Here is a 13,358-nt window from a genome sequence, read left to right as displayed (position 1 = left end):
GTGACATCAGCTGGTTCTTCTGAGGATCATGGGAAGACCAAAATTAAGTTCCCTCATTAGTTAGTCTGTATATTTGATCTAATTGTAACTCAATCTCAACACTCAGTCATGTTACCTGAATTAATTCTTAGATCTTAATTGTTAATTTTTAAAATATACATTTTAGGAAAATCACAAGAATGGGCTCAGTGCCCTCATGCTATTAGCATAGCCGCCATTTAGCTATTTTCACGTTTTTACTAATTCTATGCTAAAAAAAAACTATTTCTTGTTACTTTTAGTCCAGTTACTCATAACATAAAAAGTAACAGGAGTGAGTGCCAGAAACAGTAGTGAGTGCCAGTAACAGGAATAAGTGCCAATAACGGGAGTGAGATCCAGTAACAGGAGTGAGTGCAAATAACAGGAGTGAGTTTCAGTAACAGGAGGGAGTGCCAGTAACAGGAGTGAGTGCCAGTAACAGGAGTGAGTGCCAGTAACAGGAATAAGTGCCAATAACAGGAGTGAGTGCCAGTAACAGTAGTGAGTTCCAGTAACATGAATAAGTGCAAATAACAGGAGTGAGATCCAGTAACAGAAGTGAGTGGTTTATTGATTTATTATTGTGAATATTAGTTAATGTAAACCATTTTTTTCCAATTCTGTTTAATGCATCATTTATCCATTTGTTTAATAAATTGCATTATAATAAATTTGATTCATTTCATGCCTGGGTCTTCTTGATAAGATAAAAATAGCTTTGCACATTTTAGACAAATACAGTGTGTATGCATATATAGTCATTTTATTATAAATACAAAACTTTTAAGGGAGTGACCAAGCTTTCCTCCAAGATATCTCTGCAAATGTACCTACCTAAGTACCAGCCTAAGCACCTACCTGCCTGCCCAAGTACCCGTCAAAGTACCCAAGTACGTACCTACATACTAACCTATCTGCCCAAGTACCCAACTACCTACCTATGTAACAGCCTGAGTACCTGCCTACCTGCACCTACCTACCCGCCAAAGTAAATAAGTACCAGCCTAAGTACCTACCTACTTACCTACCTGCCCAAGTACCAAAGTGCCTCCCTAAGTACCAGCCTAAGTACCTACATACATGCCAAAGTAGCCTAGTACCTACCTTACCTACTTATCTGCCAAAGTAATTAAGTACCTAAGTACCACCCTAAGTGCTTACCTACCTACTTACCTGCCAAAGTAATTAAGTACCTAAGTACTTACCTACCTGCCAAGGTAATTAAGTACCTACCTAGTACCTAAGTACCAGCCTATGTACCTACCTACCTACCTGCCAAAGTAATTAAATACCTACCAAAGTACCACCCTAAGTACTTACCTATCTACTTGCCAAAATAATTAAGTATCTACCTAGTACCTAAGCACCAGCTTAAGTACCTACCTACCCACCAAAGTAATTAAGTACCTCCCAAAGTACCAGCTTAAGTACCTACCTACCTACCCACACAAGTATCTACCCAAGTACCTGATTATTTTCTATGGGATCAGTAAAGTGAACGAAGCCTATGACAGGCTGAGTTATGATCTCGGGGCTGCTGTTGTGACGTGCGCGCGCGCCGGGGGTGGGCTTCCACAGGGGGAGTTTCAGAGCGCGCTGCAAAAACTTTACAGGCTCCGCCCCCTCAGCAGCTGCAGAGCATTTATACACATGTGCGAAGCTCGCGGTACACAACACTCCCAACAGCCGAGCTCACCTTTGCGCTACTTAAACCCGGAGGAATAGCGCGGGGACGCGCGAGCGAGCGGCCGGAGAAACGCCAAAACTATAGGAACAGGAGCGCGAGGAGGAACAGGAGGAGGACGCGTCGTGGAAACTCCGTTACGCACAAATACCGACCGGATCCTACTCGGTCCATCAACAGTTTTGGAGCTGGAAACTAAACGGAGAACATGTCTGCTTCAGTGCTGTCTTCTATTTACGACTTCGACCTGCTTTATAGGGTAAGCAAGTCGTTTTTTTATGTTTAAAACGAGATAAACGCGAATAAGAAAAACAAGTTCTGCTGCTTATCTGTAGTCTATAACTGTGTTTAGATCACTGCAGGCTTTTACAGTGTATTAAAACGCTGTGGACTGGAGAGAGCAGCGTGTTTCTGTTCTGTGGCTGATCTCAGTGGAGGGAGGTGTGTGCGTAATGTGCGTAAAAGTGTGCGCAATTCCTCAAGCATCCAGCTAAAGGTGCTGTTATCAAGCAGGGAAATGGGAAACATGGGAACATATTCTTAAACTAATCTTAAAGTAGCCCATCTTGCTTTTAAAACCTTGATATAACCTGCATTTAACAAGTATTTAATAAATACATGGCTAAATACTTGAGTACTATGATCCAGTACTGAGATTTACTTGGAGTTCTTAGTTCCTAAATAGAGAATGGCATGTAATAAATTAGGCACATATGAATATTCATAGGCTTAAAGGGACTAAAAGCTGAAAAAGGAGGTTAGTTTTAACTTATAACATAAATGGTTCGCTTTTTGGTGTTTTCAAAAACCACTGCAATTATAGAAGTAACCCAGCAAATGGTTAAACATCCATCCAGATAGTTAAAATAGGAAAAAAAGTTGTTGGGAGTACTGAAAATAGTTATGTGAAATGCTTTCAGTGTTATATAATACTAGTTTAAGCTATTTTAAATAGTTATCAATCATAAAAACAAACTATTCAACGCACCAAATGGTTAAAATGAATTTCAGTTGTTTTTCTCAGTCATTTTTTAAGTTAAATAAGAACAAGATTCCATCGGTTCCCATACAATTTAAGGAATACCCCACAAATAAGTGGTTGCTGGGAGTCGGGAGTACTAAAAATAGTTATTTTGACTCCTAACACCAGTTGAATGCTTTTTTTAGTGCTTTATATACACGTTTAAGCTATTTTAAAGAGTGCATAGTGCATGTTCAACAGGTATCAATCATAAGAACAAACTATTCAACCCACCAGATGGTTAAACTTTCAAAAGGTTCTATGTATAACAATAAACCATTAAATAATCTATTTGTATTAAGTTCTATGATGATGGATTTGGGTTCTGTTCTGTTTTTCTCAATCATTTTATGTTAAATAGAAACAAGATTCCATAGATTCCCATACAATTTAAGAAATACTCCAAAAATAGGTGGTTGTTGGGAGTTGGAAGATCTGAAAATAGCTATTTTGACTCGTAACACCAGTGGAATGCTTTCCAGTGTTGTGTAATACTAGTTTAAGCGTTGTAAGTTTTAAATAGTTATATAGTGCATATTCAACAGGTTATCAATCATAAGAACAAGCTATTTAGCCCAACATATGGTTAAACTTCCAAAAAGTTCTCTATAGAGCACTAAAGTATTGAAGAATCCATTTTTTAAAAGTTTAGTTTTTTAAAGTATTTTCAATTGTTTTTCTTAGTCATTTTTAAGTTAAATAAGAACAAGATGCAATAGATTCCCATACAATTTAAGGAATACCCCAAACATAAGTAGTTTTTTGTACCAAAAAATGTTATTTTGACTCATAACACCAGTGGAATGCTTTTATCAGTGTTATATAATACTATTAAGCATTGTTAAATAGTTATATTTTCCATATGCAACAGTTTTGCCATCATAGGAACAAACTATTCAACCCACCGAATGGTTAAACATCCAAAAAAGTTCTGTATAGAATTAGTACATCCAGGTCATACACTGGTCATACACTGGTTATTGTCAAAGGGTTAAACATCCAAATAGTTCTGTATAGAAAACAATTTCCTTACAGAAATAAGTGAATGTTGGGAGAGTTGGCAGTACTTAAAAGAGTTATTTTCACTCACAGCACCAGCGGAATGCTTTTTAATGTAATATAATACTAGTTTAAGCAATTGTAAGTAGTTTATTAGTGCATTTTCAAAAGGTTAACCATTATAGGAACAAACTTTTCAACTTCAACCCACCAACTGGTTAAACTTTTAAAAAGTTCTATACAGAATAATAAACCATTGAAGACTGAATGATATTTTTAGTTGTTTTTCTCTGTCATTTTTAGATTAAATAGGAACAAGATTCTATAGATTCCCCAACAATTTAAGAAATACTCCAAAAATAAGTGGTTGTTGGGAGTTGACAGTACTTAAAACTGTTATTTTGACTTATAACACCAGTGGTCAGTGTTATACAATACTATTTAATACTAGCTATTTTAAATAGTTAAATAGTACATATTCAACAGATTTTCAATTATAAGAATAAACTAATTCAACCCACCAAACAGTTAAAAACTAAAGTTATGTATAGAGCACTTAACCATTGAAGATTCCATAGATTCCCATACAGTTTAAGGAATACACCAAAAATAAGTGGTTGTTGGGAGCTGGCAGTACTTAAAATAGTTAATATTTTGATATCGATAACAGTTTAACCATCATAGGAATAAACGATTTAACAAACCAAATGGTTAAACATCAAAAAAATAATTTTGGTTCTGTTTTTCTCATTGATCCCTTAGTACATCCAGAATCTGTGGTCATACACTGGTAGTTGAATACTCAAAGAAGAGCTATTTTGATGTCATATAACTATTTGAATAATTTAAAATAGGTATTTAAATAGTTTACACTCAACCATTTGTTAAATAGTGCATATTTAATAAATGGTGTAACCCAGCAAAGGGTTAACCATCCAAATAGTTCTCTACAGAAAACAATTCCCTTACAAAAATAAGTGAATGTTGGGAGAGTTGGCAGTACTTAAAAGTGTTATTTTTACTCACAGCACCAGTGGAATGCTTTTTAATGTTATATAATACTAATTTAAGCTATTTTAAGCTGTTTGGTAGTGCATATTACATAGGTTTACCAAATGGTTAAACTTCCAAAAGGTTCTATATAGAAAACCAGACTATTGAAGTTAAAGGTTGTATGAACTTCAATGCATTTTGGTTCTATTTTTCTCAGAGTTTCCTTTGTACGTTCAAAATATATGGTCATACACTGGGTTTTGAGTACTTAAAGTTCTAGTTTAAGCTATTTTAAATAGTTTAATAGTGCATATTCAACAGGTTCACAATCATAGAAACAAACTATTCAACCGACCAAATGATTAAACTTCCAAAAAGTTCTATATAAAACACTAAACCATTGAAGAACCCAAATTTAAGGGTTGCATGAACTTTATCTATGACGTTTTTATGCAGTTTGTCAGCTGCAATCATAGTAACAGACTACTTAATCCAACAAATGGTTAAACATCCAGATAGTTCTGTATGAGAAATAGGTATTCTGACTCATCAGTGGTTTTCAAAGTTATATAATACTAGTTTAAGTCATTTAAAATAATTTACTAGTACATATTCAACAGCTTTACCATCATAATATGCTATTTTAGTGCTAAATATACTACTTTAAGTAATAAACTGAGTAGCCAACAAATGGTTAAACCCTGAAATAGTTCTGTATAGAAAACTAATAGTTTTCCTTAGGGATTCCTTAAATTACCATAAAATTTAATGGCTGTTCCAAAAAAAAAAGTGGTTGTTGGGAGCACGTAAGTTAATAAATAGTTAATATTTTGACTCACAACACCAGTGGAATGCTTTTCATTGTTATATAACACTAGTTTAAGCAATTTTAAAAACTGTAATAGTGTTTAATAGTGCATATTCAACAGCTTTACCATCATGGGAACAAACTGTTCAACACACCAAATGGTTAAACTTCCAAAACGTTCTATATAGAATAATAAATCATTATATTAATGCTTTTGAAGGTTTTAGAAGCTGGTTTCAGTTCTGTATTTCTCATATTATGAGTTTTTTGTATCTTATTTAATGCTAAATAGAAATACTTAATGGTGGGATTCCTTATCTATAGGCTATGTAATGAGTAATGTAGTTAATATGCATCATGTTTGCCAACTGCAATCATAGGAACAAAGTAATGATCACATGAAATGGTTAAATATCCAAATAGCTTTGAATAATAAAAAAAAACAAATAAAATCCTTAAAGCATAAGGTAGTATGAACTTGTTTTGGTTCTATTTGCATCTCATATTTTGCATACATTGTCATATTTGAGTTAAATATTGGAATTCTTTAGTACATCAAGAATTAATAGGCATATACTGATTGTTAATTTATTAGAATTGTTTGTTATTTTGCTTATTTTAACAATAGTGGAACACTTTCTTTGGTGTTATACATCCAAAATGGTTCATATATAGAAACCCAACCCCTTTGTACAACACTTTGTTGTTTTTATTTTATTTGTCTTATATTATGATCTTTTTAACAGGATTTTTGCTGGATTTAAAGTCATTTTTTTCAGTTTAATTGGTCATATGCAGCTGGTTTACCATCAAAGAAACACATCAAATGGTTAAACACAAAAAAAAATAGAAATAGAAATATAGAAAACTAAACCCTTGAAGAACTGATTTTTTTTTTTATAGTTGTAGGAACTGTGATGCTGGTTGGCTTGTATTATGCTATTTCCAACCTTATTTGTGCTGGATAAAGAATATTTAAAGTAATTGTTCAGTTTTTAAATAGCTCCATTCAATTACTTCTAAGTAGAAAAATAAACCCTTTTTAGAGTTGTAGAAACTTTTGTTTGGTTTGAACTGATTTTTAAGTTAAATTGGTCATATTCAACAGGTTTGCCATTTAATCCAATCATATGGACGGACTAATTAACTCAGCAAATGGTTAAGCATCCAAATAGCCTTATATAGAACACTAAACCCCTGAAGAACACCTTTTTTGAGGGTGTAGGAAATTATTTTTAGTTCTATTTCTAAGTGAAATTAATCATATTCACTAGGTTTGACAACTAAACCAACAATAGGAGCAAACTAAAGAACCCAGCAAGTAGTTAAACCTTCAAATAGTTCTATATAGTATAGTAAATACCTGAAAAAAAAAACTTTTTGAGGGAGTAGGAACTTATTTCAGTTCTATTGCCAACGAACGGTTTGCCAACGAAACCACTCACATTGACAGAATAATTAACTCATCAAATGGTTAAACATCCAAAAAGCCTTACATAGAATACTAAACCCTAGAAGAACACATTTTTCTAAGGTGTATGAACCTATTTTGATTGTATATCTAAGTTAAATTGATCATATTTAATAGGTTTGACAACTAAACCAATAATAAGAGCAAAATAAACAACCCAGCAAGTAGTTAAACCTTCAAAAAGTTCTATATATAATACTAAACCCCTGAAGAACACATTTTTTGAGAGTGTATGAATTTATTTTGATTCTATTTCTAAATTAAATTGGTCATATTTAATAGGTTTCTAATCCAATAATAGGAGCAAACTAAACAACCCAGCAAGTAACATCCAAATAGCCTTATATAGAATACTAAACCCTTAAAAACTCTTTTTTGAGGATGTAGGAACTTATACTGCCAATTAATCTAATTGTAGTGACAGACTAATTAACACAGCAAATGGTTAAACATCCAAATAGCCTTATTTAGAATACTAAACCATTAAAAACACCTTTTTGAGGATGTAGGAACTTATTTCAGTTCTATTTCTAAGTTAAATTGGTCATATTTAATAGGTTTGGTTAGGGTTAGTAGTAGTTATACTTCAGAATAGTTCTATATAGGCATCTACACTCTTTAAGAACTTGTTTTGGTTCTGTATAGTTTGTATTACAATCCTTTATACTTAAATTAAAATCCAAAATTTCGAAAGAAACATGCTATAGTTGAGTTGAGTTGTTGAGCCACTACCAGCAGAACTGCTTACAGAACAGTTTACTCAAGTGCAGCCATTGTGTACATGCAACCAGCAGCCACCCACCCACTTTTTTTTGGCAGTTTCGCAGCAGTGTACATTATCATAATCATAATCATATCATAAACAATAAAGAAAAAAGCTGAACACGGAGCACAGGGCTGCAAACTTAACACAACCTATCCCAACATTTCTTTTCTTTCTTTTTTTTCCACAGCAGGAGAAAACCCAAAGCTCCAATGCGATCCACCTGAACAGCATGATGGAGCGGAGGTCAGTGGTAGGGCTCCCACTGGCCACGTCCAACGCCAACAGCAACAGGTCCAACTACTTCAGGAGCAACTCGCTCGGCCACATGGACTCCAGCTTCGCGAAAGAGAGCGCCGCGGTGGCCTGCACCAACAAGGAGAACCGCTACCGCGACCGCGCCTACAGCGAGAGCGGCCAGCAGCAGCTCCAGGACATGCTCCTGCAGCCTAGAGGCGGCTCCCAGATCAACTCCACCCGCTACAAGACGGAGCTGTGCAGGCCCTTCGAGGAGAACGGCTCCTGCAAGTACGGCGAGAAGTGCCAGTTCGCTCACGGCTACCACGAACTGCGCAACCTCTCGCGCCACCCCAAGTACAAGACGGAGCCCTGCCGCACCTTCCACACCATCGGCTTCTGCCCCTACGGCCCACGCTGCCACTTCATCCACAACGTAGACGAGCGCCGGCCGGTGGCGCCAATGAGGCTCAAGCGCGAGCTCGGCGACAGGGAGATGGAGCGAGACGAGCACGAGCTCCAGTTTCTTCTGTCCAGAGACAACAGACCCAAACTGCACCACAGCTTGAGCTTCTCCGGCTTTTCCAGCCCTCGCGGGGTGGAGAGCGCCCCCTCACGTACACCACCACCACCACCGCCACCTTTGACCTCCACGGCGTGCCTCAGCGCCTTCTCTTGCCCAGAGCAGGATTTGAAGGCGTTCCTTGCCCCTCTGATTCCTCATGCCCTTGGATCTTTCAATGGCGTCTCGTATGGTGGCAGCAGCAGCAGCGTCCAGGCTGGTCCAGGCTGCCCTCTGCCACCTTCTCCTCCTCCACCCTTCAGATTAAGCAACACCACCACCACCTTAAGGCCCTTGTCTCAGTCGCCAGTGTTCGATTCGCCCCCGAGTCCACTGGAGTCGCTTTCCGATCCGGAGAGCCTCTGGAGCGGCTCCTGCTGCTCCTCCGGCACCATCAGCGGCTCGGAGTCGCCCAGTCTGGACGCCAACCGGCGCTTGCCCATCTTCAGCAGGCTGTCGATTTCAGATGATTAAATTATTGTTGTTATTATTATATTATTATTAATATAAGCAGCCTACAGTTATTACACAGTTATTATACAGTTATACTATCAGCCTTACTATTACTGTTATTATTATTATTATGAATGTTTTTTTTTTTTTTTTTTGGTTGAGCAGGTCACATTAAGTTTTCATTTTTTTTTTTTTTTTTTTTTTTAAACCAACAAATTAAAAGCAAAAAATGACACAGAAGGTGCCTTCTTCATACAGTCCTATTCAAGTGCAGGGCTCTTGAGTGTTTTGTTCAGATCCCAAATCAAGTTTGTGATCCGGCCTTAATCTGACTGAATCTTAAGCTATCAAATATACTCCATGTTTTTTAGCTGTTTGACCTGATTCATTAGCCAGATCATTTATTATTTATACAGCTATCAACTAATGCATCTCTATTGTTGCTGCTGCTCCATGCTTTAGCTGTTTTCACACTGTACACGGCGTGTGCTGCATTCACTGCTCAGGCCTGCGCAAATCTGATTTTATATATATATATTTTTTTTCCACGTTTAGTCTGAAAGCAGCTTCACATTGCACACAAATCTAGTCTACATGCTACATGCTAGTCTGGTACACAAAATCTACTTTCTGTATTTATTTTCTAGCTCCGCCCCAGACTGCTCTGACCAACCATTGCAGAGACGCTCCAAGTTTTTGTTAACTGATTCAGACCAGAAAAAACATCTACCCTGTATGTGTGTGTGTGTGTGTGTGTGTGTGTGTGTGTAAGTGTGTGTGTCCGATAAAGTAGCCTATAGTTATTATCTCAGATAAAAAGCCTGTATTCCAACTTCTTTCCTCGAATTGTTGTTTTTCACAGCGCCACCGTGTGGTGTAAGTGAGTGAGAGCTGTGTCGCAGTCGCTGTGATTGGCCCACCGCAATGATTTGCTGATTTTGAGTTTTGTTTGTTCCTTTTTCTTTTTTCTATGTGGTATATCATTGCGATTTGCAACACGCTATGAAATCTATTTAACTTATTTATTGTCATGTGAAAAAATATAGCCTTGGTGGACGAATCGAGTCCACGAGTCTAAAGCAATACAGCTATATTCCTTTTTGAATTATGATCTCCATTGTTAAATCTGGAAACACTTTTTTTTTATTATTTCCTCACAGTAATGTATTTTTGTTATGTTTTTTGTTTTGTGTATTGCGCTGTAAATAAGTCGATAATTTATAAATTGTATGTTATTTATTTCCGTTCTGTTTACTACGTGTTCGTGGGAGCGTCGGTCGAGGGCTCGTTTTTCTTTATTTTGGGTTGGGTTGGGTTTGAGGGGGGAGGTCGGAGGATCTCTGGGCATTTGGTTTGTACAGAATGTATAAAATGTAGAGTTGTTATATGTTATTTTATGAGTTTTATCGTATGAACTAGCCTGACACAATTCAGACAAACCAACATCGCTTTTTTGTGTTGTTTTTAAGAATACAGAAAATACAGACAACCAAAAACATGTATTTTGTAACAAACGAACATATTTGCACATAGTTGCACTATTTCAGTCAAGTGCCAGAGAATGTACCTATACACATACCTTGACCTTAACTTTCTAATATGTGCCTATATGATGTAAGTAAACGATCTCACATACTGTAGATCAATCTAACTTAAGGATTTTGCTTTAGTACACACGTCAAGCCAATTCACCTGAATGTAGCTTTTGTTTTATAGGAAGATATTAAACAAATTACATTGATTATTTACACTATTTAAATGCCTTTTTTCCAGTTATGCTCATTATTTGTTCAGTTTTTTATTTTTATTTTTTTTATTCAGATTGTTTCTGAATACACCATTCCTTATAATAAGTAAGTAAAGAATACTGCTTGTCTTTTTTTGACTTTGTTGTAGATCTCTAAACTTGCTGGTCGGGGAAGAACTTTGTTGTTGAAGCTGTGTTGAAATTACAGTGTATTTAGACTATAACTCTTAATTATTCTGATCAGTTGGACTACTTGGGTTGGAAGTAAAAACCGTTGAATGTACTGAAAAGTCAGCTTGAGTTATGAGGGATTGTGTATGCAGCCTTTGGTGCCTTTTTGTGTGCGAGGCAGAAATGAATTTGTATTTTGGAATATTTTACATGGATATCTGAATAAAGATACACTTTTAAAGAGCAGAATCAGAGTCAGACCTTTCTTTAATGGAACCAAAGTAGAGACCTGTTTAGTCTTTAGACTGGAGCTCATTAAAACCTGCTAAAAGTAGAGCTGTAAATGAATGGTGCTACGCTTTTCTCTGTTTATAACCCTTGTTTCTATCTTTTTTGAGCAGAATGGCTGCTATAATGCCACAGGGTTTGGTAAGAGGGCTGTACTGTTCTGTTCTGAATGCTTTGCAGACGGTGAAGTACTGAGGGAAGGAGGGAGGGATGGAGGGAATGAGGGGGGCTTTGCACTTTAATGTGTTAAAGACGTTTAGTTTCTAAGAGTGTTTTTTACATATGAAAGTCCAGAGCAGAGTCCAGAGTCCAAACTAGGGCGCTTATGTCTTTGTTACATTGTATTTTATACATGTTCACCTCCCAGCACTGCAATCTTGGGTTCAAGTCCCTATCTGGGTCCATGATCTCCCTGTGTCTGTGTGGGTTTCCTCTGGGGACACTGGTTTACTCCCACAGTCCAAAAAACATTAACATTAAGTGAATAGGACTCTCTAAAAATAATGAGTTTCTTTGATTTTACCAAATTGGAAACCTCTGGAATATAATCAAGAGGAAAGATGAATGATCAGAAGCCATCAAACCAAACTGAACTGCTTGAATTTTTACAACAGGAGTAAAGTCATAAAGTTATCCAAAAGCAGTGTATAAGACTGGTGGAGGAGAACATGATGCCAAGATGAAAACAGTGATTAAAAACCAGGATTATTCCAACAAATGTTGATTTATGAACTCTTAAAACTTTATGAATATGAACTTATGTCTTCTTTACATTATTTGAGGTCTGCAATGCTCTGCATTTTTAATATATTTTTGTTATTTCAGACATTTCCATTGTCTGCAAATAAATGCTCTAAATGACAATATTTTTATGTGAAATTTGGGAGAAATGTTGTCCGTAGTTTATAGAATAAAATGTTGAAATGTTAATTTTACTCAAACTGATTAAAAAACTGAAGTAGTCTCTTAATTTTTCCCAGAGCTTTGTATGTATTGGGTAAAATGCTGTTGTGCCAATTATTCAGGTGGACGGTTGTTTCAGGTTGAGAGTACGCTGTGTTCTATTGGCTGCTGCTTCTCACCGGTGTGTGGATGAGTGCTGAGTGTAAATGGTTGTGTGTAAAAATATGGTTGTAAAGCGTCTGTGGGTTCCTAGCTATAAGTTGATTGAGTTGCTTAACCATGTGTTGTGCGGAATTCTACCTCTCTGCCAGAATTGGTTTTCCTCTCATGGACATGCACATTCAGCAGTAAAATGAGTGTAACACATTCCTCTCACATTCCTTTTATTTCGGTTTATAAATAAGGGATAGTCAACAGTTACAGTAGATACAGGATTAACCAGTGTAAATGTTAGATTTAGATAGACAGATAGATCCCCTCAGGAGGCAGAGATTTTAACATACAAACTGTCTCTCTCTCTTGCGCTTGGCGTGTCTTTAGTTTCTGCCCGTTCTCGTTTTTCTGCCAGTTCTCAGGCTCCCTATCTCTTTATAAAGGCAGTTTTTTTGCCCGGCTGCGTCACAATTCACGAGCTGGGGCAGGGGTCTGATTCACAGATCTGATTGGCAGAGGAGAGCATTTGGTGATCTTACACCACACGTGATTGGTCTGTGCGTTTACTGCGCCGCAAAACACACACAAAGGACTCTGGGAGCAGTAGGGGCACGAACGAGGTGAAGCGAGCGGCAAAAAGTTGAGATATTTTCAACTTTATGCAAATGAGAAGCAAGGTTCGCTGGGAGATTTGTGCCAATTTGTGGCTTAGTGGTAAGCATGTTTACCTCACAGCTGGGTGTCTGGAGTCTTGGGTTCAATTCCCTATCTGGGTGGAGTTTCCATGATCTCTTTTTTCATGGCTGTGTGGGGATTGTAATGCAGCAGATGTGTATTAGTGAATTAGATGGGTCATTATTAATAAAATACCAAAATCATTCATCAGACCAGAATAATAATAAAATAATCCAGATTTAGCCGAGCTAGCATTGTCTTGTTGAAAGCTGCAAAGTTCGCTCACCCGCGGGAATCCCACCACAGTGGTTTCAGGGCGGCCTTAATGGCTAATGATGGAGTAGCTCTGGAAATGAAGTTCTCAGAGTCAGTCCATCACAAAGGAGAGAGCAATTAGGAAAGCAGCCAG

At 37.0% G+C, this 13,358-nt stretch overlaps 1 protein-coding gene across 2 annotated transcripts; it reads left to right on the top strand.

The window, feature by feature from the left end:
• The first annotated feature begins 1,665 nt into the window (after positions 1–1,665).
• zfp36l2 (zinc finger protein 36, C3H type-like 2) lies at positions 1,666–11,179 on the top strand. 2 transcript variants are annotated; one of them, XM_007235652.4, is made up of 2 exons: positions 1,666–1,964; positions 7,954–11,179. In XM_007235652.4, the coding sequence occupies exons 1-2, from the start codon at positions 1,914–1,916 to the stop codon at positions 9,031–9,033; spliced, it is 1,131 nt and encodes a 376-aa protein (XP_007235714.2). In that variant the 5' UTR covers positions 1,666–1,913; the 3' UTR covers positions 9,034–11,179. The 2 variants fall into 2 exon arrangements, with proteins under 2 accessions (XP_007235714.2, XP_007235713.2); XM_007235651.4 differs by having other exon boundaries at positions 1,667–1,964; positions 7,951–11,179.
• Positions 11,180–13,358: the final 2,179 nt, after the last annotated feature.

Source organism: Astyanax mexicanus, chromosome 15 (genome assembly GCF_023375975.1).
Source record: "Astyanax mexicanus isolate ESR-SI-001 chromosome 15, AstMex3_surface, whole genome shotgun sequence".
NCBI classification, from domain to species: domain Eukaryota; kingdom Metazoa; phylum Chordata; class Actinopteri; order Characiformes; family Acestrorhamphidae; genus Astyanax; species Astyanax mexicanus.
The sequence above is the reverse complement of the archived record's forward strand: the minus strand, read 5'-3'. Positions and strand labels throughout refer to the sequence as shown.

Bases quoted from the DNA above. Each gene is read 5' to 3' on its own strand.
- zfp36l2 (XM_007235651.4), top strand. From the start codon at position 1,914: ATGTCTGCTTCAGTGCTGTCTTCTATTTACGACTTCGACCTGCTTTAT. The intron at 1,965-7,950 runs GTAAGCAAGTCG...TTTTTTCCACAG, and splicing joins ACTTCGACCTGCTTTATAGG to CAGGAGAAAACCCAAAGCTC.